This window comes from Camarhynchus parvulus, chromosome 1 (genome assembly GCF_901933205.1).
Source record: "Camarhynchus parvulus chromosome 1, STF_HiC, whole genome shotgun sequence".
NCBI classification, from domain to species: domain Eukaryota; kingdom Metazoa; phylum Chordata; class Aves; order Passeriformes; family Thraupidae; genus Camarhynchus; species Camarhynchus parvulus.
In genome coordinates this window covers 28,574,651-28,602,564 of record NC_044571.1, presented here as the reverse complement: position 1 = coordinate 28,602,564, position 27,914 = coordinate 28,574,651, and the positions used below count along the sequence as shown (strand labels likewise).

General features: G+C 40.1%; 1 protein-coding gene across 5 annotated transcripts; it reads right to left on the bottom strand.

Annotated features, from left to right (window-relative positions):
- Window positions 1–228: 228 nt before the first annotated feature.
- Window positions 229–25,616, bottom strand: FHL2 (four and a half LIM domains 2). 5 transcript variants are annotated; one of them, XM_030955689.1, is made up of 7 exons: window positions 25,417–25,616; window positions 19,418–19,557; window positions 15,012–15,191; window positions 7,562–7,736; window positions 2,643–2,812; window positions 1,820–2,006; window positions 229–1,099 (listed from the first exon to the last, which is right to left on the bottom strand). In XM_030955689.1, exons 2-7 carry the CDS (start codon window positions 19,433–19,435, stop codon window positions 948–950), a joined length of 882 nt encoding a protein of 293 aa, XP_030811549.1. In that variant the 5' UTR covers window positions 19,436–19,557; window positions 25,417–25,616; the 3' UTR covers window positions 229–947. The 5 variants fall into 5 exon arrangements, with proteins under 5 accessions (XP_030811549.1, XP_030811556.1, XP_030811575.1 ...); XM_030955696.1 differs by lacking the exon at window positions 19,418–19,557; XM_030955715.1 differs by lacking the exon at window positions 19,418–19,557 and having other exon boundaries at window positions 15,122–15,191.
- Window positions 25,617–27,914: the final 2,298 nt, after the last annotated feature.

Below are 27,914 nucleotides of genomic sequence, written 5' to 3'. Positions count from 1 at the left end.
GTACAGTGTGTGTTTTCACACACTTGTTCATTTTTGCTGGTAGTTTTCCCACTGACTTCAATTAGTAAAAGACTATGTTGTACAGCAGGGCCCTTCTGAGAACTGTCTAAACTTCACACTCCCAAAAATTGGGTGCAAAAAGGGTTGTGTTTGTATGCATTGTGTTTCTTCAGAATGTGAAATCATTTTTGTAAATATTATGTAAATACAATTAAGCCACAATCACAGTTTTGTTTTAAACAGTTTTATTTTAAACAGTTTTATTTTGAAAAATACAATGTGCAGTGTAATGTCAACTAACTGTAATACTGACACTGTCAATCAGAACTTGTACTTCACACAATGATCGCCTAGACATGCAATAAAATATGTACCTGTCATGAAGCACTCCCACTTCCACTGTTTCATCATTATCTTTTTATGGCATGTCACAAATCCATGTACATTGAAACATGCTCTACTTTTGCAGTCTTTCTACAGACTTGACAGCACACTCTTGTCACATAGCTCAAGAACACCAGCCTTATTGGAATTGAATGGCCTTTGCCATTGATTTCAGCGGGCAGAAGGCTTCTGGATATCCACCTATTAATGTATTGTGTGTGGCCATTGTTATCCTTGAACTGTATCACTTGCTTGTAACTGGAATATTTTTAGGAAAAAATCTTAAAAATGGTACGTTATGTCAAAAACAGCCAACTAGTTTTACATCATGGGTTTTGCATTCGTTTTTGTTATTGGTAGAAATCTTAAACACCAACACTGCTATTAGAGATTCTCAAGATGTTTTCCCTCCAGATTTGGAGAGTATAAAGAAAAAGGTTAAGAAATGTTAATAGTACAGTGAGACACAGAGTGGCAAAGCTAGCTCTGAACATCCACGTGTTTCAGACTATATATTGCAAGCACGGCTTTCCTCCCTTCTTCCTCACCCCTTAGTTTGAGCTTTAAATATCCTTTCCACATTCAGGGCAAAGGATGTCATCCCTTTCTGTGAGGAAGCCACGACCCACCAATGAAAGGGAGCACTTCTTACAGTTAAAGCAATCATTATGCCACTGCCGTTCTTCAAAAGAGATGTACTTGGTTCCTCCGAGTCCTGTTTGAAAAGCAAAATCATTCTGTTACAAGAAAACAATGGCAGGTCAGCCATCAGGTCATGCAGACTGACATGGAGATCTGACACACAGCAGTGAAAAGATGCCATTGTGGCAATTCTGTTTGTTGCTGTGCTAATTTTGCCATCCTTATTCTGTAGTGACTAACATTTTCGTTCTCAAATACTTCTGTTTCTTTCAGCAAAGTTAATGAGCAAGGCTGTTATCCCTAGTGATAATGGCAGAAATTAACTTCCAAGGAATGGCCCTGCAACATGCAGCAGAAGAAAAGCAAAGCACCTGACTCTGAACAGAATTCTGGTAGTTTTTTACAGAATGTTTTATGGCACCTGAGTATGTTAATTTATGTCTTGTAGAGGTGCATTTTAGATAATTAAAAAAGAAGTCTGTCATGTGTCATGACTTGATTCATAGTTCTGAAGGAAATATGAGGTTAGTAAAAAAGCATTCCAGAATTTGAGGCTATGGCAGTTATCATCAGGTGTATTGAAGCTGTACAAAAGAAAAAAAAAATGGGAAAAATGTCTCAGTAGTAATTGTCTTTTGCTTAACCTCAAAAATGGCTAGTTGGAGTTCCATGAAAAGATTTAGTTGGGAATCTCTCGTACCAGGTCAGACTTTTTGTTTAGTTTTGCCTTTAGTAGCAACTCAACACACACAACAGCCACAAAATGTAAAAGCACCAGCCACGAGAGACTTACCACTGATTGGGTTTGTGCATCCAGCACACTTTTTGGCGTAGAGGTTGCAGAAGCAGCTCAAGCAGTATGCAAACTCATCCCTGGAGGTGAAGCGCTGTCCAGACAGCTGCTTCTTGCACGCAGTACACACGAAACACTCCTTATGCCATGGTTGCTCCCGGTAGGTAACGCCTCCTGTGGTGATAGCCTGTTTTAGGAAAAAAACAAAGACAAGAAAGTGTTTTCTTAAGAGTGGCAAGTTTGTCTTTTGATTTGGTAAAGAGGAAGGTTGATGAGATTTTTGCAGGTGGGAGGAGGGGAAGGAGCCTTAGCAACAGCAAGATTACAATTTTGCTTGGAGTTGACCTTGAGAAAATCATGCAAGTGCTTTATTGTAATTCCTCATTTATAAAAAGAAACCCCATGCTAAAAGTACTTTATTCTGCATATATTGTAAAATCTCACTCTCAACTGGACTCTGTTTTTCAAGCTACTCTTTGTATGTTGCTTTTTGTATGTGTTTACCAGAGTTTGTCTCATCACTGTTCCTTCACCTGTCCCTTTCTTCATGGTGGAGGAATTACCTGATGTGTTTCAAATTCCTTCCTTTGGGAAAGACTGGTTTATTTCATATTTTAGATGAAGTATTTACTTTCTGCTTCTCCTGACTTTGTCACGGAGTTTTCTTTTACAAGTAAGTGGAACTGTAATGACATAATCTCTTAAAACCAGTTAATTCTTAATCTTTTCACACATACAAAAATGAGATATTCTGCCTACTTGGATATAAAATGGGATGGACTTCAATCCCTTAGGTTTCACATAAGCAAAATAAGAGCACTACCTTCTTGCACTGGACACATTGCATGGCAAACTGCATTTCATAGCAGGGTACACAAAAGTTTTGATTGTCCTTAGGGATGAAGCTCTTTGTCCCAATAGGCTGCTGGCAGCGGCAGCAGATAAAGCAGGTCTCGTGCCAGCTGTTGCCCTTGTATTCCATCTTCCGAGTGCCTGTAATGAGAGCAGAGCACCAAGTGAACTTCTGGAAACCAGAGCAGTTTGTAGCTCTGGTTTGCCTGGCAGCTGTCTGTCAGTCCAGAAGCATTGCAGCTGTGAGCTAGAGGCTATTTAATGTTTCTACCAGCCTTGCATGACATTTGGTACCACTTTAGGTTTTCGGAGATCTCTTCTCCTGCAAAGAAGAGAAACATCTATTGCAAATAGCTACAGCCTAGAACAGCTTTTTGTGGTCTTATTAGGCAAATAATGAATTCCACTGCACAGGAAGATTCAAGAGAATTGGACAGACACCAATATAAGTTGCTGTTAGTGCTGAGTGGAGGTCAGGCCATTCCTCATTAAAGACTGACTTCATTCATTCCACATCTGTTTTGTGTCTTTCTCATATAGCAGCAAGGTGCCTGGTTAATTACAGACTCATAGAATGATTTGGGCTGAAAAACACCTTAAAGATCATCTACTTTTAAACTCCCTGCCATGGACAGGGACACCTTTCACTAGACCAGGTTCTCAGGGCCTTATCCAACCTGGCTTTGAACACTGTCAACGATGGGGCATGCAATTCCTGTCAAGCACCTTGCCTCCCTTTCCCAATGAAATACAGGCTCTGTCTGAGACAAAGGATTATTTCATATCTGCTCAGGAGCCTTTTTCTTGTTCTCATTGAGATTGTATTATAAGTTTGCAATTGTTTCCAGCTCAACAGAAACTATCCTAAATGTTTTTCTGTCTCTTGAACCTTACAATAAGAAAAAAGCTTTCTCTCTGTTTTCAGTTGAATTGAAAATATGGTTGAAATGTGGAATTTAAACAATCCTTTTATTGAAAAGCAGAAAAGTGGTATGGTAGTTAGGAAATAAATGCACTTCTCTTGAACAAAGTTTTAGGGTTCAGATAGTGTTCTTTGCAGATTCAGTGCACTGTATGGCAGGTGGACTCTGAGCTATTCCAGGAAATTGGAGATGCCCTATTAGATAGATAAATTTATTCGCACACAGTGTGATTTCTATGTACCAGTTTGAGTCAGAATATTTGATACTGGCCAGAAGGGTAAACAACCAAATGCAGTTCCTGCAGTTCTGCATCACTCCTGGAGTCTGTAACAGCAAACATGAAGTCAAATACTTGGAAGACTGACAAGCTGATCGAGTTGGCTAATGATAAAGAACCACACTAATGCCTTTGATGCCAATTCTCTCTGCCTCTATTACTGCAGGCTGAAGTTTAACCATTTTCCCTTTCTCAAGCATTAATTCATCTTTGTTTACTAGTTACATATTTTTCTTCTTTTATGATCTCATTAAATTCTTCTGAGAGGCATACTTCAGGACTTATTTGGTGGATATTTTTGGTTTTTAAATTGACTTGCATCAGTAGTAAGTGAACTTTCTGCTACTTACATTCTTGAATATTTCTGTTCCTTTTTATTAACAGACACCTTCTAAAAATTATGCCCTCTCTATGCTGGTAACTTCCTATATCATGTCAAGGAGCAGATAAATCAGTCCTTGAAAGAATAATAATTTGGAGAAAGAAGATGTGGATTTTTTTTAATAGTCTAGAATTTTATTTTTACATTTGCAGCTGTGCTCTCTTCGGGATGGTGTTGTCATTGGAACTCAAAGAGGGGAGAGCACTGTTTTGTTAGCTACTAGACTGAAGTCAGTGTGAGTTGGGCTTGCAGAAGGACTGAAAGAACAAGCTTGTAATCATTTAAATGGACACCTCATGGTAAAGTTTCCATAGCTTGGACAGGAGCACTCTGTGCTGGGTTCAGAACTGGCTGGATGGCCAGGTCCAGAGAGTGATGGTGAATGGTGCTGCATCCAGCTGGTGGCCAGTCACCAGTGGTGTCCCTCAGGGCTCTGTGCTGGGGCCAGTTCTGTTCAATATTTTTATTTATGACATGGATTATTGATGAGGGGATTGAGTCTTTTATTAGTAAATTTGCAGACAACACTAAGCTGGGATCATGTGTTGATCTGTTGGAAGGTAGGAGGGCTCTGCAGAGAGACTTGGAATGCTGGATGGATGGGCAGAGCCAAATAAGATGAAGTTTAATAAATCCAAGTCCCAAGTCCTGCATTGTGGCCACAATAACCCCCTGCAGCGTTACAGGCTGGGAAGGATGTGGCTGGACAGTGCCCAGGCAGAAAGGGACCTGGGGGTGCTGGTTGACAGCTGCTGAACATGAGCCAGCAGTGAGCCCTGGTGGCCAAGAAGGCCAAGGGCTCCTGGCCTAGAATAGTGTGACCAGCAGGAGCAGGGAGGTCATTCTCCCCCTGTACTGGGCACTGGTGAGGCCACAACCTGAGTGCTGTGTCCAGTTCTGGCCCCTCAGTTTGGGAAGGACATTGAGACACTTGGGTGTGTCCAGAGGAGGCAACAAGGCTGGTGAGGGGCTTGGAACACAAACCCTGTGAGGAACAACTGAGGGAGCTGGGGGTGTTTAGCCTGGAGAAAAGGAGACTCAGGGGTGACCTTACCACTCTCTACAGCTCCCTGAAAGGTGGCTGTAGTCAGGTGGGGGTTGGTCTCTTTCTCCAGGCAGCAGCTGACAGAACCAGAGTACACAGCCTTAAGCTTCGCCAAGGGAAATACAGGTTGGATATTAGGAAAAGTTTTTTACAGAAAGAGTGATAAAGTACTGGAATGGTCTGCCCAGGAAGGTGGTACAGTCATCATCCCAGGATGTGTTTAAAAGAAGACTGGATGTGGCACTCAGTGCCATGGTGTTAGGGCATGGGTTGGACTTGATTATCTTTAAGGTCTCTTCCAACCTAGTCATTCTGTGATTCTGTGATCTACATTTTGCTTTTAGTGGCTCAAAGCAAAGGGCAAGTTTAGCACTAACAGTCTCCACGAAAGATATCCAATCACATGCTGGTTCTTTCAAAATAAATTATGCTTTCACTGGTGACCATACTCCTCTGCTGTAGCTCCTGTGCTACGGCAGTGTGCTGTGTAAGCAGAAAAAGCATGGTGAGTGTACTGCTCTCCCAGTGTGGTGACATCTCAGCTATCTTGGGTAAGCATCTAGAGACCAGTGGGTAATTGCAAAGCTTACAAAAATTAATTTCTTCTCTTCTGGGTTATAAGAGAAGCAGTGATTCCGTGTCACTGAATCCAGCTTCCATTACTACGTATACATATACATATACATATACATATACATATACATATACATATACATATACATATACATATACATATACATATACATATACATATACATATACATATACATATACATATACAATGTATAACTGGCACAATAGACAAAAAGTGATCCACCCAGTAAATCACTGATAATGGCAATGAATCTGATGAGCAGTACTAAAAGTATATACACATAACATTATAGAATCATAGATTTATAGAACAGTTTTGGTTGAAAGGATCATCTAGTCCAAGGCCCTGGCAGTAAGCCCAAGGCCCTTGCAGTAAGCAGGATCATCTTCAACTTGATCAGGTTGCTCAGAACCCCATCCAAACTGACCTTGAATTTTTCCAGGCATGGAGCATCCACCACCTCTCTGGGCAACCTGTTTCAGTGTTTTACCTTACCCCCTCATTGCAGAAAACTTATTCCTTATACTAATCTAAATCAAGTCTCTTTAATTTAAAAAAAGTTACACTTTGTTCTATTGCAACAGGCCCTGCTGAAAAGTTTGTCCCCACCTTTGTTACAGGTTTGTTACAGGTCCCCTTTCAGTACTGAAAGGCTGCCCCAGAGCCTTCTCCAGGCTGAACAATCCCAGCTCCCTCAGCTTGTCTTTATAAGCAAAGTGTTTCAGCTCTCTTTGTGGCCCTCTTTTGGACCTCCTCCAACTGTTCCATGTTCTTCTTATGCTGGGGCTCCCAGAGCTGGATGCAGCACTCCAGGTGGGATCTCTCAACAGCAAAGTTAAGGGGCAGAACCACCTCCCTTGCCCTGCTCCCCACAGTGCTTTAGGTGCAGCCCAGGATACAACTAGTATTCTGGGATGTGAATGGACTTCCTGTGTCATGGAGTTCCAGCTTTAAAACTGCACTGGCTATTCCCAAGCATGTCAATTTTTATTTCTGTGTCAGCAAAATGGGTGCACATGGAATAATAGATGTTTAAACTCATAATAGATAGGGTAGTCTGCTTTTAAATATTGTCGATCTATTTTATCATCAAGCCTTCATTTTTACACCTGAGGAGCAAAAGGTTGCGGTTTCCTCTTTTTATCTGAGATGACCAATGTCAGAACGAGCTGACAAAGTAACTAGTAATCACTATGGAGCGTGTATGAGGATTCTTCAAACTGCCTTTTAATATTTTATTTCTGCACTGATAGCACTTCAACATTAAGGCCTTCAAATCATCACAGAATGCTATAGTATTGTTGTAAGAACAGGTTTTAGCAATCTAATACTATAACCTCAAGTTTCATGTTAAAAAAAATAGCTCTTTCCTCTTCCTTCATATCTTTGTGCTCAAGAAAGACTTCAGAGGCACTTTGATCAATTTTCCATCTGTCTGAGAGAAGCTAAATTTTGAGTAATTAGACCAAATTTTCACATGAATAAAAGTTCTTCCATGAGCCATTATGGACATTACATGTTCTAGTCATGGAAGTGGACTAAAATGCACCATCACCAGTTTTTTACATAGTTCAGCATGACCTAGTAGAGATAGTCAAGGAGAAATATTTCTCACAAATATTGCTGAGTTTGGGCTTGATATTTAGTCCAAAAAGTGAACATCCTAACCTGGCATAATTGTCTTCTTGCACTCATTACATTTGGAAGAGTATTCATTGGAGTAGCAGTCAGTACAAAGTAGATGTTCCTCTTTTGCAGCAAAAGGTTTGTCCACCAAGGAATTCTTGCACTGGAAGCAGTGGAAGCAGGTTTCATGCCAGTGGCGGTCCTTATAAGACAGATCCTGTAGAAATCCAAAACCACAGAGTAAGTGGAATGAATAGTTTGCACAACTGGAAGCTCAGAGAATGCAAACACATCCAAATCTGAACTCCAGCCAGGAGCTGGGGCTGCTTTGAGGAAAACAAAATGTTCTGACAAAGGTGAACTTATTTTGCTGTGATAACAAAGAGCAGCTCATGACAACTATCAACCCTTTTTCAGTTCAAGGTACCCTTTTTGTTTGTGACAGAGGAGCAGCTAATTTCACTTAGGTATTTCCTTTGAGAATAAAGCCCAGCCTTTGAGTTAACTTGTTAACCTGACAAGTATGATAGACTTCCCCTATTTGCCTTATCTATTGCTGATTTCTAGTTCATTTCATGGATATTTACTCCTGAACAGAAATATTTTTTCCCAATTGCATTCTGGTTTTTTTTTTTGACAAGTTTACACCAAGAGTGGAATGAGTCTGATCTGTTTTGGGTTTTTTCCACTACAAAAAATTTTTACTGACTCTTGTGTTTTGGTTTACCTATATTTCAGATGTGGATTGTACTGAAAGGTACAAGACCACATTGTACCTGCATCCCGTGATCCAGAGTACTGGCCAAGGGATTAGTGTGGGCATGTTAGTATTTAAAATACTCTTCACAGTGGTTCCTTTGGTTACTTAAAAGAAACAGTCCTTCTCAAAATTGTGACCTAAAACAGTGGATTGTGCTTTTTAAAATTTAAGTTAAAGTGGCCTGTACATGTAACACTTGAACAGTGTCTTTGGACTTCAAACAAAATAGAGCTTGGATGATTACAAGAGCGGTGTCTACCCCAAAATATGGAGGCTCTGGTTTGGGTTGGGAGTGTGAAAGGCTAGAATTGTCATGAATAGAGAGTATAAAAGTTCAGCTGAAATAAGTTCTCAGGTTCTAGCTCAAGATCTACTCTGTATTTATTGCAGGCACTAAACTAATCAGGGTAATTGAAGGAAAAGAGCGAGTGGTAGAATAATGAATTCAAATTTTGCAGTTGTGTGAAGCATCACAAAGGGTACGTACCTGATCTGGCATAAGCTGTACTATGTCAGTCAGTACAGTCACAGGTAACTCCAAATGTGCAATCTTAGGCCAGAGCAAGATACCACAGATTTGGGTTAACCTAAAATAACAGTTTGTCTTTGGGAGCCTTGTTCTCATAAACAGCTAGCTGGAAACACTGAAACAGTTTCATCTAGCTCAGCTGATATGTGGTAGCTTGTTAAACTTTAGTAATTTGTGTCAAAATTTGACTATGAAATTAAACCTTTCTGTTTGGACATCTGTGCCACTCACCTAAATTTTGAATCATGGTGAGCAACAGTTTTCATCTCTGAGATTGCGCTCTGTGGTAGAATATCTTAGACTTCCACTTTACATCTTTCAGACAGTTGTTTATTCAGCTTATCTATTCATTTCAGCTAAATCCTTTTGAAACAACACAAATTTCTGACTGTAATATTTTAATATTTTCTAATAGCAAATGAAAACCAATCTTCTTTGGAAGTTACTTACATTTTTTTCTTCTCTTTGGGGGAAGTTTAACAGCCTAAATCTGGTCTCATATTATATTTTCAACAGAAAAAATACAATATGCAGTGTTTTCCAAAATAACTAAAATTTGTCTTTTAGAAAGTAGAACATCAGATCTGATCTTCTTTCTCTTGTAACATGATGTATTCAATTATTTTTCCTCATTACCTGTCATTTCCTGGTTTTGCAATTTTCAGCAAGCTATTTTTTAATATCCAAAATTCATGTGGTGATGTATGCATATTTTATTAATTAAATGATACCCTGAAGATGGCACATGCCTTTTAGAAGAAGAGTAATGAAGACAAAGATTAGGTGTCAAAGATGAAAGATTTGATCCCTGAGTCAGTTATGATGGCAAGATTTTATAGGCAGTTGCTGGGTAGGTGACAGTAGCAGATATTTCATCATGATGAAGTCATGAAGCAAAACTAAACAAAAAGTACCCCAGATAAAAAGTGGATTGAATAATCTTTAGCTTCTCTGGATTACTATACATTGAATGTAGAGAGAGTCTAAATGTCTGACTTTGACAGTAGAATATTAGACTGATGAAATGGATATTGCTTTCTTTCTCTGAATCTGTCACATCTGAAAGCAAGCTAGTCCAAGGTACTGGTGAAACCATTTATGCATCATGAGTGTTCTTAGGTCACTGAAAAGGAGGTTTGGTCTATTGCAGCATGTTGTATATTTTACTGGAGGCTTTGACTTGTTCATAAGCTATGGATGTATTGATCTGGAACAAAATCTACACTGAAATCTACACTTTTTCAGTGCAAAAACTGACTGAAAGCATTCTGAATGTCAGGCTGCTCCTCTGTTAAGCTGAAAGAACATCAGATTTAGTCTAGGCATATGAATTCTAGTTTATGCTAGCTGATTGTAACCCAAATAAATCTGTTCCAGCAGAAGGTACAAGTGATATACAACTAATTCCTGTTGTGTTTTCCCTTATTTTCATTATGACACCCACAAAGAAAACTTTGACAAGATAACTGTTAACATTGGCAAGATCAAGTTTTACAGCTTCTCCCCAGCTCTCTATAGTTTTGCTCCAGCATGGTTCATTTGGCCTCTAGGGTGGGACTGCGTGTGACTTAGAAAAGTGTGTTTTTAAAAAAAAACAGAAGACCGCCTTAGACTAGGGTTAGCAGTTAACTGGGTTAAGCTTGGGCTCCTCATACCCTGCATTTTTACTGTCTTCTCCTCAGGCTTTTTAAGTCTAAGCAAACTGAAGCCATTATGCAGTACCATTTCTCTTGAACAACAGGGTTTGAACTCCTCTGGGTTTCAATAGGGGCCCAGTAGGAAGAAGGAGATTAGAGAGTTTATTACCAGAACAGTAACTGTATAAGTTGTTCATGGCTTTTTTTACCACAGTGGTCTTTTCAGAAGGTTTAATGTAGGAAATGGGCTACGCCAACTAAATGCTGTGCAGATTTTAGCTACACATACCCTGTAGCAAAACCCTTAAGTACTTTAGACTGGCACATACCTATAAAAGTATGTGGAGAAAAGGTAAAAACAAGTGATATTGTGCTGTACTCAGCCCCTTATATGTGTGAGAAATATTAAGGTAATCATCTCTTTTACCATTTCACTTCACAAAAACTAGCCTGAGATTCAATAATGAGCTGAAAAAGTGTTGCATGCTGGGACAGGGTTTAAATATTAAAAATGAGAAAAATAATTATTTTTTCTCTTTCCTGATCCTCATTGCTGGAGGTTTTATTTCTTGTTTAGTTTATGTGTGAGAATGACCCTTTTGAGGCATTTTTGGCCTGCGTGCTGACACAGTAGCTGTATCTCACAATCCACTCAAAATTTAATTTGCACATTTCACAGAGAGAGTTTTCACCCCCTTCTGCTTGGCAAAGCCAACTTGTGGACTGCATTAAACACAGGATTACTGAAGGTATTTCCAGTATTTGCAAGGTTTCCATATCATAGGATCTGCAAGGAAAGTATTAAAAAAGCCAAAGTCAACCAAAAGTAACCCTTCAGCAGTTAAGCAAATGTGTGCAAGATGTATGGATTTCCAGAAATAAGCATGAAACTGTAGGTGTGGTGAGCATTCACCAGGGACTTAGCCATTAAAATGACAATTTTTTTCTAGAAAAGTAAATTTCTCCTGTAACCTGTTGGCATATGGATAATGTGTAATAGGTATGAGAGAAATAACGTTGTATTTTCATACTGCCTGCTGGTGCCTCCTACCAGTCAGTATATGAAGCTTTTAATTTGTCTGTGAAAGTTTTGTAAGCATCAGCTAGAAGTGTTTACAGTTAATGAAATGGCTTATGCCCAAAGGTGTCATTCAGACATATGTTGTCATTCTGAGATCTTCTGGTGGCAAGACTTGTTCTTTTAAAACAAGGAACAAATTAGTTATTACTCAGTTAAGTTCACAGTTACCCATAAACTACCTGAAAAATTAGAAAGATAGTGAAGAAATTTCTCCCCTGACTTGAATTCACGGTAAGTTTCTCTACAGCATTGCTGCCTTGTGGGCTCTCTGTGCTATAGCTAATACACAATGTGAAAATTCAGCATCAATTTCATCCTCTCAGGGTCCAGTGCTGTCAGAATTTGAGTATTACAAGTGTCCTCTTCTCAGCACCTGTGTTTTCACTTTGTTGTAACCCTGTCAGTTATAGGAGGTTTGATTGTAATTGGGAGGGTGGGAAAGAAGGAAATTAAGAGTATCTGGTTCTTGTTGGTGAGGAAGGAACAGGGAAGTTTATAAATATGATTGTTTAGTGAAAGATTTTGAGAATATAGAAAAAGTAGACGAGATTGAAATGAAGGCAATTTTTGAGATTTCTTAGCTAATGAACAACGGGAAAACAATAGTGTAGCTGAGCAAGTAATCTCTTTCTTGATGAAACAATACTTTCTTTAAGTAAGCAAGTCTAAAAGTCAGAAGAAGACCTTGACTGCTTGGCAGGAGAGGTCTAAAGAGTAGTTTTTAGAGTTTAAAATGTAACACAATATAGTAATGTAGTGATTCTTATAAGCTGTATGTAAATGCTATAAGATTTGTATCTTGTATTAGATTAGTTAGTGAGAATCAGAATATTCAACACAGAACATGATTTAATCTATTGTAACGAGAACTTCGCTCTCTTACTCTTCTCTTGTTTTTACTTGCTCACTCTTCTATGCTCTAAGCTTCTCTCACTCTTGCTTTCTTTTTTTTGCTCTTCTTCGCTTTCTTTCAGCTTTGCTCTGAGCTGCAGCTGGCAGCTCCCAGGAAAGCTCTGCACTCACGCCTTTGCAATAAATTGCATGTCTACGACTTAGCTTCAGAGATCTCTGTCTCCGTCCATCCCGACCGTGCAAGAGACCCCGACCCACTCCTACAGTTGTCTGTGTAGCTTTTCTTAGTGAAGAGAAATAATGGTGGCCAAGAAGGCACTTGTGAAGGAAAATCTGATGTGAGAACTTTGTGGGACTTTCCATGTTGTAATGTGGATGTAAGTGTGGACACTGCTGCCAGATGCAGAGGCCTGGATGTGACCTTTTCTCATGACACTGTCACTCCATTAAATTTTTTATTCCAAATGTTACAGTTTTGGGTTATGTCAAGCATACAAACAAATTGGAGTCAATTCCGTCTATACAATAAACACACTGGTTTCATTCCCAAATGTAGTACAATTTCTCTTCTTTGTTCAGATGAAAAAGTATGTGTAAAAAGATTTATGTAAAAATGCATATATATAGGTGTGTGTATGTGTATTTCTTTTTTACTTATATACCTGCATATTCATACAGTTTAATGAGGAGAAGCCTGATTTTTTTTGTGACTGTTTGATGGCTGAATTATGCTCAGTCACAGTGTACACACTTCATCTGAAACTTATCTTGTGGCTGAGGCGCATGTAAGGGCTCTCTCAAATGTGTTCTCTAGTGTCTATTACTGTCATTGAAAAACTACTTCAGTTTTCTTCTCAATGAGAACATTCATAGGATCTCTTTTTCTACCCAAACACAGGTTTTTTTCAGAAAACTTGCAGGAATTTAAGTTTCAACTTTTATCCATTTATCAGAATTTACTAAAATTGATCAACAGCTTCAAAAACTACAGCATGAACAGGCACAAACAGCAGTCACAGAAACAACAAAAGGACATGTTTGTTTCTGGCACGCTTTTTAGATCTTTAAGAAATCTTTATTTACTATCTCTTAGTTGTGTTTTCCACATATAGTTCTGGTTTTTACATAGATAAAATATTCTTAGATTGCAGACAGTGGGGTTTTTTTTTTTTTTTTTCAATCTGTTATTAGAGTGTGCTTCACTTGAAAGTAAAGAAAAGCAGTATATCGGATAACACCCACACTCCCTAAATACATAAATCTGGGTTGAAAAGTTCAGCCTGATTAATTCCTGAATACTTTGACCAAGATTTGTTGAAGCTGGTCCAAGTTTTTAAATTCTTGACTATCAACACATGGAAATATCTTCTCAGGGGATTAGAAAGAGACCTTAAAACAAAAGCACATTCTGGAACACGGCAGGAATATTTTGCTTTTTCAGGTCAGGCCAGGCCAGCTGTATCTCATCTCTAACCTGAATATTTATGAGCTGTAGGAAAGCTGGCAATTTTATACCTTCTTACAGATTATTGCCAGTTCCCTGTCTTGGTGGTGAAAAATTTTTTACCTTTTTAAGGCTTCTGAAAAGGACTTTCCTACTGATTTGCCAATAGGGTGTTGTAGATCAATTTGGAAGGTATGAGGCATTTATTTTTTCCAGTGTGAGTAAGCATATATTTTTTTATCTCTGAAATAGTGATTGGGTGGTAGTATCACTAATGGGAATTAGTTCATTTTTGTAGAGGAATGGATCAGCAATGGGAAATCAAAAATCAGATATCCTTGGGTTGTGAAGAATCCTATGGGCATGCAATACAAATTGCAGTTCTATTGCAATCTTGCTCTGTCAGTGAAAATCTTGCCCAACTTCGAACAGGCCAATTTTATGCAAGGAGGATGCATATCAGATGAAGTCTGTTGGTAGCTGTGTAACAGACACTTCACTGGATGGCTCCTCTGTCCTCATTCAGGCAGGCTGAAACTGGCATGAACTCCAGTTGTTTAAATTTATTTAAAAGAAATACAGGTGGTCACAACTATTCTGTTCCAGGCAGGTGTTTCCATGTCTTGTAGCAGTGCATAACTCAAGAAGGCAAGGCCTCTGCTCTGTCCATCCCATAGACTCCACTATCATCATTCTGTATTTAAAAGGTTAATTTTTCTATCTCTATCTGATTTGTTATTTGAGTCAGCATTAGCTGGATTTCTGTGAGCTCCAAGTTAGCACCTTTGCTTGAGTGTGTGTCTCTTGATGACCTCAGAAGTGTGGTCACTGCAAAGCCAGCAGTGGATTAGCTCCCTCTGACCCAAAAGCAGGCCCAACCAGCTTCAGTCACCCTTTCAGATCCCAGCTAGCCCTGAGGAAAGGCTCACCCAATGAATCAAAGAGAATTTCTTACATCAGAGCATCGGATCATTCTGCGCTTTACAGGAGTGCATTTCTATTACCATGCTGGGTAAAGAGGGGTTTGCCAAGTGAAACAATAGAAAACAGATACTGGGGTCCAGAAAACATGCTCTGCCATCAAAAGAAACCCCTGTGTAGTTGTTAGGCTGGATCCTTCCAGATCTCAGAGCTCTGTATCCAGGCTGCTCTCTCAAGATTTCTGTAACAAGACACAAATCCAACATACCTTGCAGTCAGCGCCAATAGGTTTTTGGCACTCCTCACAGGTGTTGGAATAAAGATTTTCATAACATTTCACACAGAAGGGGCTGTCCTCCTTCAGGATGTACTTCTTACCAAATAGAGACTCTTTGCAGTAGTGGCAATCAAAGCGTTCAGTCATGTTGGTGTCTGGAGCCCAGCTATCCTGCCACAAAGACAGGAACAAGCACATGTCAGACAGAGCTACACTTGACCCAATCCCCCAAGAGATGTTTATTAATTGTTTTTCACATTGTACCTCAATTTTAATCCGACTTTCAGTCAAATAATTGAACACAATAGGAAAAATCTGGGCTATAAATTTTGCAGTGCAGCCCATCTAAATTAGCCATCTGTTGATCCATCTTTGGCCAGACCTAGTGCTAGAGATGAGAGGAAAGATTAAACCCTGAGTGTGAAGAATTCTTGTGGGATTTGTAAATGGAATTTGACCTATAGGTCTGCAACCAGAAGGTGTTTCTCTAGGGGATGGAGGGAGTCAAGTCCATTAAGAGGATGAGCCAGCTAATCTTCCTTCAGAAGCAACATCTCCTGGATAAGGCAAGAGAAAGGTTTACATTGCTAGTAAACTTGAGTCATGCACAGACTATCAGGCACCACAGTTATGTGCTTCTGCACCTTCCTTCTCTGCATTCTCAGTGGGCCAATGTCTGGCAATCATTTCTCCACAGGCAGACACCAGCCCTCCATCTCTGCTAGTGCATGGACTGTGGGGGCGGAAGGTGTAGGATTGGTGACTGTGTATCTGATTCTCCTCTGATGCACCTGAAGAAGTTGTCCAATAGCTGTAGTGTATTGGGACACAAATGGGAGCTGGCTCCTGGGTTTTCTGGCTCAGACAAATGTAAAAAAAATTACTAGGAAAGGGAAAAATCAAGTAGAAGAAACTGTATATAATGTTTCAGCTTGTCTGAATTAGGGGCAATTGATGTTTGCTCCTCAAGTCTTGTTACAGCTCTATCATTTTCTGGATGCACACGCAAGCAAAGATGACACAAATGTCTTTGATGAATATTTATTATTGCCTGGGACAATTTATTTTGGGTTTCATGACAGTCATCACCTTCTTTCTTAACCTGAGGCTTGCAGCATGTGTTGCACCTGAAATCTGGAGGGTACATCTGGAGGAGGGCATAGCTGCCTGCTTAGGAAAGGCAATTTCCCAAGTAGAAAGTACATGCCACCTGGACTGCATGATCTTAACTGCCTGCCAGGCTGCACCTCCTCTTTAAGGCACATCTGATCTATAAATCCTTAAATGTTTTGAGTACTAATAGCTTAAGTGGCTACCTCTGTCTTTCATGTGCAAGTGACATTTACAGCACCTGCAGTCCTTTTGCCAGCTTCAGCTCTCAGTTTTAAACAAAATGTTACTTGCTTAGTGCTCTTGGCACAGGTTGCTGATTTCTGGAGTTTGTCCTCTCCCTCTGGCAGTGGGAGCCACCCATAGGGCATTCTGAAATCCTGAGTTCTTCTCCAGGATTTCAGTTTTTATTATTATCTTTCATTCTGTCTCGCTGGGATATGATTAAGGTTTTAGAGCTGTCTGAATGGACTAATTTTATTTTTAAATGGCCAATACACTGCTGAATTTTGTGGTGACTAGCCCAGACTGAGGGGTGAGTGCTTTTACTCATGTGAAGTAGGTAAGTGATGTCTCCAGTGCTGGAAAGTCTTACGAATACTAAGTAACTACTAAAGAAGAGAGACAAACTAGCAAGCCCCAAAATATGCCTGGAAGGAAGCACAAATCCTGGCAGCTGGTCTTCTGTGCTTCTGACAACCCAGGACTAGCAGGGCAACTGCTTTGGCCTTCAAAATGGTCTAGGAACTAAGTAACTTTCTTATCCCAGAGGGGAACTGGGAGTATGTAGGGTGCTCTTTGTCCTTAAGGAGCAGAGAGGATCATAGGACTGATAAGAAGACAGAAAGTAAGAAGATGTGCTGGAGAGAGAAGTGCAATGACCACCCAAAGCTCCCCTGTAGCCCATTTCCAGCAGCAGCAGCTAGCAATGGAAGTATAAGGCAGGAGAACAGGGACAATACATAGGGACATTTCCGTAACAATTGCTTCCAGCAAGTTAGTCTTCTCTTGAAATACACCTGCAGTCTTTACCAGAACATTTAATAGATGATAATGGATTTTCCTCCCTGTTTTGAGCCTGTTTACACCCCTAACCTGCATAATAGGTTTGGACTTTCCCAGGAAAGAACTAGTCAGGACCTAATTTCCTTCTGGAGTAATCTCAGCAAAATGCAGTCAGGCCAATGTACACTGAGATATATGTGCAGATGTATGACTAAGACTGAGAGGATTGCTAGCTTTTGTTCAAATAGCCTGTATTTAGGACAGAAATATGTACTTTTTACCTATATTAGGTATTTTTTTCCAAATGATAGGATTTTGTTGCCCATTCAGTGTGCATTATTGCTAAGTTAAAATGTGAGCAGAAACCACTTATGAATTTGCATTTGTCACCCTTCTTCAGAATTATTTCTTTCTAACCCTGATTTAAAAGTAGATGTGTGATACTGAAGAGTGAAAAATTTCTCTGCAGTCCTGATGTGTAAAAGCAAAAACTATAGAGTGTGATTCCTTTACAGGTTTATACCATTTCATCCAAAGCTACTAAATGTTAAATATTTGTGACTTGTGCTTTGTGACTGGAAGAAGGACTGTTCCCTTAGAAGTGGACGTTCCTGTCTCTTGGTCACAGGACTTTCCCTCTTGAGTGCTGAATTGTCTTCTGGGTGGATTTCACTGGAGCAGAGGCAAGCATAATATAATAGATGTATTTAATAATTCATATAATAATGTAATAATTCAACAATTCAAAATAATTCAGCAATTATTTAATACTTGCTTCCATGATTTCAGAAAATACCTGGGCACAGCCCTGCAATCCTGAAAGAGATCTAGTTTTGTTAAATGTGTTTTAAGATTGTCCCAGGGGATTGTCCCCCTCACCCTGAGCAGGGAGAGGCAGTCCTCATTTCTACATCTCAAACAGATTTAGGGATGAACTCTGCTCTGTGAAGACAATGCAGGGACAGCTCTGGATGAGATTTGAGGAGCAGCTGTAGAGATCTGGGAAACTGAAAGACAAGATCTGCATTTTGGCTTTAGTTTTGTGAATCTTTTATTGGATCTGGGAGCAATTTTGGATCCAATATATTTTAAAGTTAGGAATTCAGGTTCATGTGGTTTCATTCAGTAAGCTGGAATTAAGGTTGAAGCATCCCAAAATTCCAGGCTGTTTAAATCCAGGTCTTGGACTGAATCTCATGATCTACTCTGTGCTATTTTGAGCATATTGTACAGAGTTTTTTCTGCTCCAGAGAGAATTAAGTGTGAGGTAATAATGGGTCCTATCTAGTAAATACTATAAGGAATTTCAAACAAATAATTTCGCTGTTGTCTTACAATCAAGGAACCTAAAATCACACTGAGCAATATTTTTGCCTGTCACTTTGTACACATGGTCCTTTACATTGCCAGTCCATTAATTCCTGTTATATAAAATCCCCTCATGTTTAGCTTAGTGCAGGGTATATGCACAGTTTTGGACTTTAAGGGGAAAAAAAACAAAACAGGAAACTTGGATGGCTGTAGATGAACACAAATTGCAATTCAACCTCCTTGCCATTGATCTATTTCTTTCTCTTGTGTTTGATACTTGTTGACCATAAAGAGCTGTGGGACAGAGGCTCATCATTATTACAGCACTTTGTGGTTAAAGATCTTTAGATTTTATTACTGTAGTCATTCTATACTTATGCTTTTTCAGATTCCTCTCAACATAATCATGATGAAGAAATTGATTTTTTCTGCCATTCAGTCTCCCTCCTACAGCATCAGACATAGCAAGTACATCTCCGAAAGGAAAAGAGCTTTCAGTTGTCTGCCCAAAAGAGAAGCTACAGCTTATGCCAAATGTTAGTACTACCCACACTGTGTCTCACAGGAAGAAAGAATTGGCAGGAAAATTAACAAAAAGTTAGTAGACTGACTCAAAATCTATGCTTCTTTCCTCTTCTTTCCCCGTTGGCTCAGTCTCATTTTACTGGCAGTAATTCCTAAAGTTGTCATATTACTGCATAAATATTAGGGCTCATCATGTCATTAAGAAATAATCCAGTGTTCCCCCATCCCATGACACTACTGACTACTGAAAAAGCAGACCTTGCCTGCTTCTTCAGCTGTGTCTGCAAGCCTAATAAATGCTGTTCTGTCCATCTCTTGTTTCAACTTTTCATAGGGGGTGATGAGCACTGAGAGGTGCAGATGCACAGCACAAGAGAGAGAAAGAGGCCAAGGGGAACAATCTAAACCATGTAGGAGTTGTTTAGTTTATTCAGTGAAGTTCTGACCTCTTGTTGTAACAGCATCTGGAGACACAGAATGAAGCCCCTGTAGATGCCAAAGGAGGACTTGCTGTTGACTGAATTAGCTGAGTAGCGTTGGGGCTTTCTCTCCCCATGCCCCTGGATCAGTATGTTGTGTTAGCCATCTGCATAGGAAACAGAAGGTCTTCCTTCAAGATGTACAGGAATTTCTCCCACCTGACTATTTTTCCAGAAGAACAGTACACATGGAGAATTTTCTATTTGTTTATTTCTCTTCCCCTGATGAAGGAAGATTTGTGTCTGGCAACTCCAGTGACATGAGCCATGCAGGTTTGGAGCATTTGGAAACAATTTATGTTAATGCTCCAAAGGCTAAAATGAAAAGATTTATTTACAACCATGAACTGACAGTTCAAACGACGCTGGTCTTTCTGGCAAGAAGTGATTTTTTTCCTTGCAATTTAGCCACATTCATTATCTGTCATCTTGTTTCAGCAACAGGAAAACACTTGGAAGATCTAAGCATCTTTCCAAACCAAACCATAGGGCCATGCGAGGGGAAAAGAGGGCAATCAAATTTTATTTATTTTTAATTTACTTTAGAAAAATCAGGAATGACCATTTTCTCTTCATCAAAAACCAGGAAAATTGGTTTAATATTTGAAAACAATAGTAATAATAACATAAAATAATAAAAAAATTGACCCCAAGTAAAATATCCCAGTCATGCCTTTAGATGCTAAATTTTAAAAGCTACTTAAAGAAAAAAAATCATTTTTAATAAAGTTACCTTGCAATATCCTTCAAAATTACATTTTTTCCAAGGTTTTCCAAGGGTTTTTCCAAGGACTCACCTTCCTTGGAAATGGCTGACTTATTTTGTGTATGGTATAACATTCTGATCTGTTTTTTAGAGGTTTTTTTAATCTCTGTAGTGCAATTTTCTGACCAGACTGCATTAACCTATGTAGATAACCAAAGCATACCTGGTTCCTGTCTGGATTGCACAGTCAGCTTGTCATGAACTGGAAAGTGGATAGTGTGCTGGGTAAGATTGTATCCTTAGCAGAACATAAATAATTTTAAAAAAATGAAATAGAAAATGTTTCTTGTGTGGCAAGGCTCCTCATGCATCTGGCTAAAGTAATCCCAGTTACAGCAGCGGAGAAGGAGCTCTCCACTTGTGGTTCCTGTGTGGTTTATTGTGTTTAGCAGTCAATAAAGATCTGCTCCAGTCTAGAGCCACTCCAGCAGTGGTAGAGCAAGAGCCAGTAGTAATATCTACAAATGCCACAGAAGAACTGAGCACTGACACTTTGAAATGGTACCCCACAGATTTTGCTCTATGGTCTATCATTTCAGTATCTCAGGCTGATACTGAAATGACTGGAGGGTCTATGCTCTTACCCATATTCCTGCACACAATTCAGTTACAAAAGAAGAGTGTTGAAATAACCTGGAACATGAAGACTTAAATCTGCCACAGCAAGGAGGAGCACAGTTCAAGTGGAAAGGCTTGCTTTTATTTTGTATTTTAAAGCCTTTTGAAATTGCTGTCCTCCTTCTTTCTCTTGCAAAATAAGCAAATGCTTGTTCAGAGGAAAGGTCAAGTACTTGATCCTGCTTAGGCATAAAAAATTGTATTTCTAATAACAGCATTTAAGCAGATAACAGAACATTATAGTGGAGAAAAACAGTATAAGATTAATAAACTTTTTTATTATTTCTGGCACTATCCTGCAGAAGTAGTGTATAAGCTAAATGTCTGCAGACACTAAACTCCAACAAAGGTTTGTTTTTCCAGAAAAGGATTGCTTTCTTTTATTGTCAGGAACACTGACTGCTAATCTCAGAGAAATTAGACTTTAAGATAAAAATGCCCAGAAATGCCATGTGCTGCCATGCAGTCATGTTTCCAAATTTTTCTGTATTTTTTAAATCCTCCTTACTACTACCCAGGGCACAAAACCAGAATAATGTCCCAAATAGCCTGTGTTTCCCTCTTTAAAGAAAGGATAGAAGAAAAGTTGGGATGATTCTGTGGAAGAAGAATGCTTTGTTTTTTGTCCTGTCCTCTAGCAGCACGGCTGTGGTTGTTTACTGAGGTAAGACCACAAAGCCCCTTGTGTCTAAGATAATTGGCAAGCCTGGTTTGGGGGATTGGTTAATGCACCTCTCACAGCTGCTGGATAAAACTGCTGTGGCAGGGAATGCCTCAGGGCTGTGAGGTACCCACACTTCCCTGCCCAGCTGCCATGCCCACGGCCTTACAAAATGTGACAAAGGAGGCTACATAAACCTTGGGGCATCCCTTCAGCTGGGCACATCTTAGAAAACCAGATGGATTGCACCTGTGTGAAACCAGTTAGGCCCAGCTTGGGGGGGTTGTGGCTGAAGACTGGACCCAGAGAGCAGAGAGAACATCTACTGACGTTGAGCCAAAGTACCTGTGGTGTGTGAAAGGTACAGAAGAAAGCGCAAAGACATAGAGAGCCTGATGGCATGGACATAGGCAATCTTCTTGTGGGCAAGATTATTTCCAGCTGAAGAAGGAAGATGTTGAATCCACCATGGAGAGCTGCACAGCATAGTAGGGAAAGGTGGAATTCATCAAAGGCAAGATCCTGGTCTCTGAAGACACTTCTGCTCTAAATCCCATGGGTGCTTCAGAGCAATGACAAAACACAGCTATGTAAATGATTGCAGGTATTTCATGGCTTTATGCAATTTGCTGCTTTTATTATGCAAAATGAAGTGAAGAAACAGTGGTGGGTTTTGACCCCTTACATTTATGCTTGCTGGGGGTCAAGAACAAACACCATCAGAGTGATGCCTTAGAACTTTCTCTGTGGTGGTGGATATATTTGAAACTTTAAATTCAGGAATTTTCTGTGAAAGGGAATGGTGAATATGCTTATGTCAGTGTTATGCTCACCTGCATTCCTCTTATGGCATATCATAATATGTACAGTTACCATTCAGCATCCTAGTTGATATAATTCAGCATAATATGGAAGGGTATGTGAAAAGGAACAAAATTAACTTTATCACCATGAGTATGAGTTACTGGCATGAGTATTTTGATATTTATCCTTCGGAAAAGGCTCTACTGGTTTATAATCAAATTCTATCTATATATAGCTAATTAATATTGTTGAAATGTTAATGCTTCAGTGGCTGTCAATGTATCCAAGATTTATTTTCATGAAACCTGTCATTACCCTGCCATTTCACACTCTCACTTGTGGTGAATCTGTATCACAAATAAGTGTGCATATGTAAATTAAATATTAAAACTACACCATTAGAATTAATCAGTCTAAAAATGCAAATTATGAGATTCCCCCAGTCTCTGAAGCAGTACCCAAGTGAGGGAAGATGATTGCCTACAACACTACACCATTCAGAGTTTGTCCAGAGATGCTCAGGACAGATTTATCCATCAGAGAAACATGGATGAGACCTAGACTTGAATGTTCCTGGTCCCTGGGGACCCTGAAAGACTGTGAGCATGCTGGCCAGCAGCAACAGGAATTGCTTGTGGGTGATGATGTTAACACTTATCTGACCTTCCCTTAACTCTGAATATCCTGGCCCCGGTGAGATGAGGCAAGGCAAGGAGGTACATCAGCAAGTAACACATTGCTTGAGCTCAATGCCCTGGAGAACTGAACCAGGGGTCTCTTGTGAATATAGGTCTTTGCAGCCCTCCTTATCCTTTTCTTTTGGAATGAAAGATTGAATTTGCAGTGCAGTGCAGCAGAAACTGTCATTAACCCTTACAATTATAGGAGCTCTACTTTGTCACCAATGTTTTGAGGTTGTTTTCTATTTTTGGCTTCTGACATTCAAAGCATGATGGAATCCTGGCAGACTGTGTTGTGTGTGATCAAAGGAGCTATCTGATCTCTTTTCTAATGCAAGGTGTGCCATCAGGGAGAGCTGATGCCTGTATGGACAGGAAAGATGTGATTTCAGGGAAAGTGCTATCCCTGGACTTCTCTAAGGAGTGGGAAACAGATCATTATTTGCTCCTGAGTTCTTCAGTTGGGAATCACCATTACATGCTCTGTGTGGTAGGAACTTCACATGGACAAACAGTATCTGACACAATGTAGCCACTGCTGGGAGATAACAGTGATTTCACAAAAACTAGTAGTATTTCCCTGTAAATCCAAACCACCTGGAAGTGACTATTTGATGCTTGCATATGTAGCACTACCACTTTCTGTGGGAGCCCATTTGGCAGAATGGTGAGAACCAAAATTAACTATATTTTATCCCAGCACTTTTGCTGTCCTGGGCTTTTTCAAAAGACCACAAGAACTGGTTCACCCCCTAGCCTCAGTTGTACTAGTTAGATGGAGATGTCAGGTGGGAACCCAAGGTAACTTTTAGGAATTTGATTGCTTAACAACATCATTTTATGTCTTTTCAGCTGCCCCATTCACCTCAACCACATGTTAGTTCACAAGCCAGAGGTCATTTTACCCTATGGCTAGGGTAAAAGAGAGTTTTATTGGTTCTCTGATCAGATTTTGATAGTAATGTTAGGCTGTGTCAGGAACTGAGTTTTCAATACAGCAACTCATATACTTTAAAAAAAAATTCTGCATATGTCACCAAGAATTGGCCAGCTTTTATTGAAAAAGAGCAACCTTTAGAATCCATCCTTTCCCAGTTATGTTTACAGGTGCACAAAACAGACCTACATTTTTGTAAAATAAACAAACACATGGGTTTTTTTGGTGAGTTGGTTTTTTATTTTTTTGCCTTCCATAGCCAAATGCCTGAAGCAATAATGTTCAAAGTTTACCATCTGGCTGATAAAAGGCACAGAAGATTTTGTTGAGAAAGCTGGGAGTCCAATAAATTTATGAACTGATGAAAATAGGGTTCACAGCAAAAACCCCAGAGACAACCATAACTGAAGCATTCTTTCACATTTAATGGATTTGTGTATCTAATAACATAGATGGGACCAACAGAGGGATGTTGGTCCCTTTTAGAACAATTCCTATTCAAGACAACATATAAATACACCTAACCATCAATAAATGTTACAGCTACTGACCCTGACAATCTCAATGTCAATTAGCAATCTTAGTTAATATACCTCTAGATTGGAGTCAGGGGAGTGGCAATTACAGACTGACTTGCTGGTATCTATATTTTTATAACATTTGCTGTACTCAGCAAAGCTGTGTGTCTCCATACAGAGCCTAGCTGTAATATGCAGGTATTTGGTCAACTAAATAAAAGCCATATCCCTTGGGGGAAGTAAAAAGTTTGGAACAGCCATCAATGCAGACAAAGTTAGTATTTCCTTTATTACATACACAGAGAAATCCACGTTAGCATACAGTAAGGACTGGGTTATTGTGGCTGCACACACATGCACACAGAGAGAAGCACAAAAAGAAGGAATGCAGAGCTAATACTTGGGATTTGTATTCTAATTTATTCTCTCCACATAAAAAAGAAGAAATACAATGCTGATGGCTCCCGTTTTTCCCATACACGATCTATCCACGCCGTTTGCCGGCAAAGAGGAGAGGCTACCTTTGTTTCATGTGCATCTGTTCTTGCTACAGTACCAAAATGCTCCTTTGTTGAGCCCGGCAGCAGGAGTGCACGGAGGTGTAAGGAATCTAAGACCCCATCTTCTACTTTTTATCACCTTCCCGGTGGATTACACAGGCAGCACAATACAGTCATTAAAAATAGTTACACATGAAAAGACCCGGTGCCTCATCAGCTCGCTGATGTGTCACTTTGCTGACGGACATGCAGCAGTAATTGCTGCAATAAGAAATTTGTCTTTTTGTCCTCCCCACACCCCTGCCCGTGCACTTGGGAGAAAGGGGGACCGGCAATCTCTCTCCTTGCATCCTTCCTCAATAACCCACAGGGATATTAAACAACCCTCTCCTCCTCTCTGCCCTCTTTGTTTAAAGCGACACCTCCAAAGATGTGTTCTGTGGGTAGTGGGGGGGAAGGGGAAAAAAGGGATATTTACTTACAGAGCAGTAGCGGGCAGTTAATGCCACCTCCTGGACCGGGGACAGGGGGTCACATCCATTAACAAAAGTGCCAAGAGCACCCTGGCCTGCCTGCAGCCGGGAGCTGTGCAGCCAGCTGGGGCTTCCCACTGCCTGCAAAGAGCGGCTCCGCCGAGTGCAGCTCTGCAGTCAGCGAGTGTGGAAAGAGGCTGCTGCCTTCCCCAGCCTAGTGAAACCCCTCGCTATCATTTTACCATATAAGGAGACAAAAGCATAGGAGACTCTCATGCTTTGAGGCGCTCTGCAGCTGGCATTCGACACTTTCTCTATTCCAAGGGTGTCAATACTTCCCCCTCCTAAACATCTTGTCTTTCTTGGCCTCCTTCCTAAAATAAGGCTCCCTCTCCCCTCCTCCAGCCTTTGTTTCTCTAAACCTCTGATGCTTATTAATAACATGGCTTTGCTGAATCCAAGAGCTCGCTCTTTGCAGAAGGAGAGGTTTTACAGCAACTCAAGCCCCAACATTTGTAAGGCTCTTCACCTGGCTGAGATAATAAAGTCCTCGGTTAAAATTGGTATGAGGCTTTATTTGCGTTGGTCATTTTGCCTGCTGAGTGTCTTGCCAAAGAAGACTGAAACAACCTGTCTCTCTCATTCTTTGTGGAGAGGTGCACATTTTTACAAAGACCACGTGTCCAAGCATTTCTTTATGACCATTTAGACCCCAGTCTAATTTCTCTCCACCCTTCTGTCTTGACAAGCTTCCCCATAATCAGGAGGAAAACGAACAAAAGCTGGGGAAATCAGTGAAACAAAACCAACCATCTTTTTCTAAGAGAAAGCCAAAGGAACAGATTGTCTCAGCACAAGCTCACTACCCAGTCGAGAGCCTTGCCAGTGTGCACACGGTAAGAAGAGGGGAAACTATTAATCCTACTATATCAGGAACTATTTTTTCTGCTACAAAATCCAATTTCATTTATCAACCACTCTAGCAGAGACACATTCTGCCAATCAAAACAATAAGGGTCCTGGGAAGAATTTGGATAAGAAGCACATGGGAAAGCTGCTCTCTGCAGCTTGAGGGGTAGGCTGGGGAGGCATTTCAGGGCAATTCTTCAGTAATGACTGGTGCTTGCCAAAGAGAGGTGTTTTAATATGAATGCTTTCAACCTTAAGAGAAACTGGAAGGATAAATATGTGAAGCCCATTGTCCCAAGAGAGTCTTGCTGTTTTGCATCCAGAAGATGCCAGGCAGTCCAGCTTTGGGTACTGGGTTCTGGCACGTGCCTGAGCAGTGGTGTAGATGCTCACATGGGTTAGATCACAGTTTCTCCTGCAAGACAAACTTGTGCCAGAACCCTGCCCTGTACTTGCTCTCCTCTTATGCACCCAGATGTAGTCAGATTTGGAATGGGGGTGAAATGTGTTAGTTGGTCTCAGTGTTACTGCAAATCTAGAAAAGCAATGGTTTTAAAATGGTGGGGAAGGGCCATTCCTGGTTCTTCTATCAGAAGGCAGCTCTCCTTTGCAGATGTGAGTTATTTTGATGGCCAGCAATGATCTGTTTGTCAGTTGATCCAGCCTTTGCTGTTGAGTTTTCAAAACAGGCATCATGCCCTGGAGGGCTGACAGCAGGCATACAGGATTAAGAATGCCATGGCAATTAAATCTGATTTAAATCAAAGCTGCTGCACTCCCCAGCCACATGGGGAGTCCCTGACTCTTCCCTTGAATTTGCAGTGGCACTGTAAAATGAATTAAACCAGGGAGTGAAAAATTTTCATTGAACCCATGAGCTAGCTTGGAGCTGCACCTATATCTTGGGAGAGCTCCTGGTTGGCTTTCCAGCCCTATCCGTGACTTCCTGGATGCCCTTGGACAGGAGATTTCATCTCTCTATTTGTTAGCTCCACTGCCTGTAAATATAAAGCTCAGGACAGCCAAACTCATGTGTAAGTTGCTAGGAAATTTACAAAGGACTAGCGAGAGCATAAATAAAATAGGAGTAATAGTTTCTCTCTTTTAGGTTAAACTATTGCACAGTGGCAACAATAATAATTTGTTTCCATCTTAGTTACTGTTCTTAGTTCTGATTTAGTAGCGTACATAAAAAAGGAAAAAGGCCTTCCAGGTAATTAGAATTGGGCTATTTGGTTCCAAACTTTTCTAAACAAACTAAACATTTGGAATGTGTTGATTTTTTTCAATTTCCATGATATTCTCAGTTCCCCATCTGTCCATTGACAGCTACTGCAGCAAGTCTGACAGAGATTTCTTTGATGATCCCTGTGGTCATACAAGACAAGTGTTTCTCACAATTATAAGTTTAAATATATACTGGCTACAGCTGAAATGATTTAGTTTATCTGTTGTAGGTCTGGATTGACTTAAGGAAGATAAGGGAATTTTTGCATATTTTAATATAACGCCTGTTAATCCTTGAAGACAGAAGAGCCTCTGGTGATTTAAAACCCATTGACTTATGGGTTCCCTATGGGACTGGACCCTCAACAGCC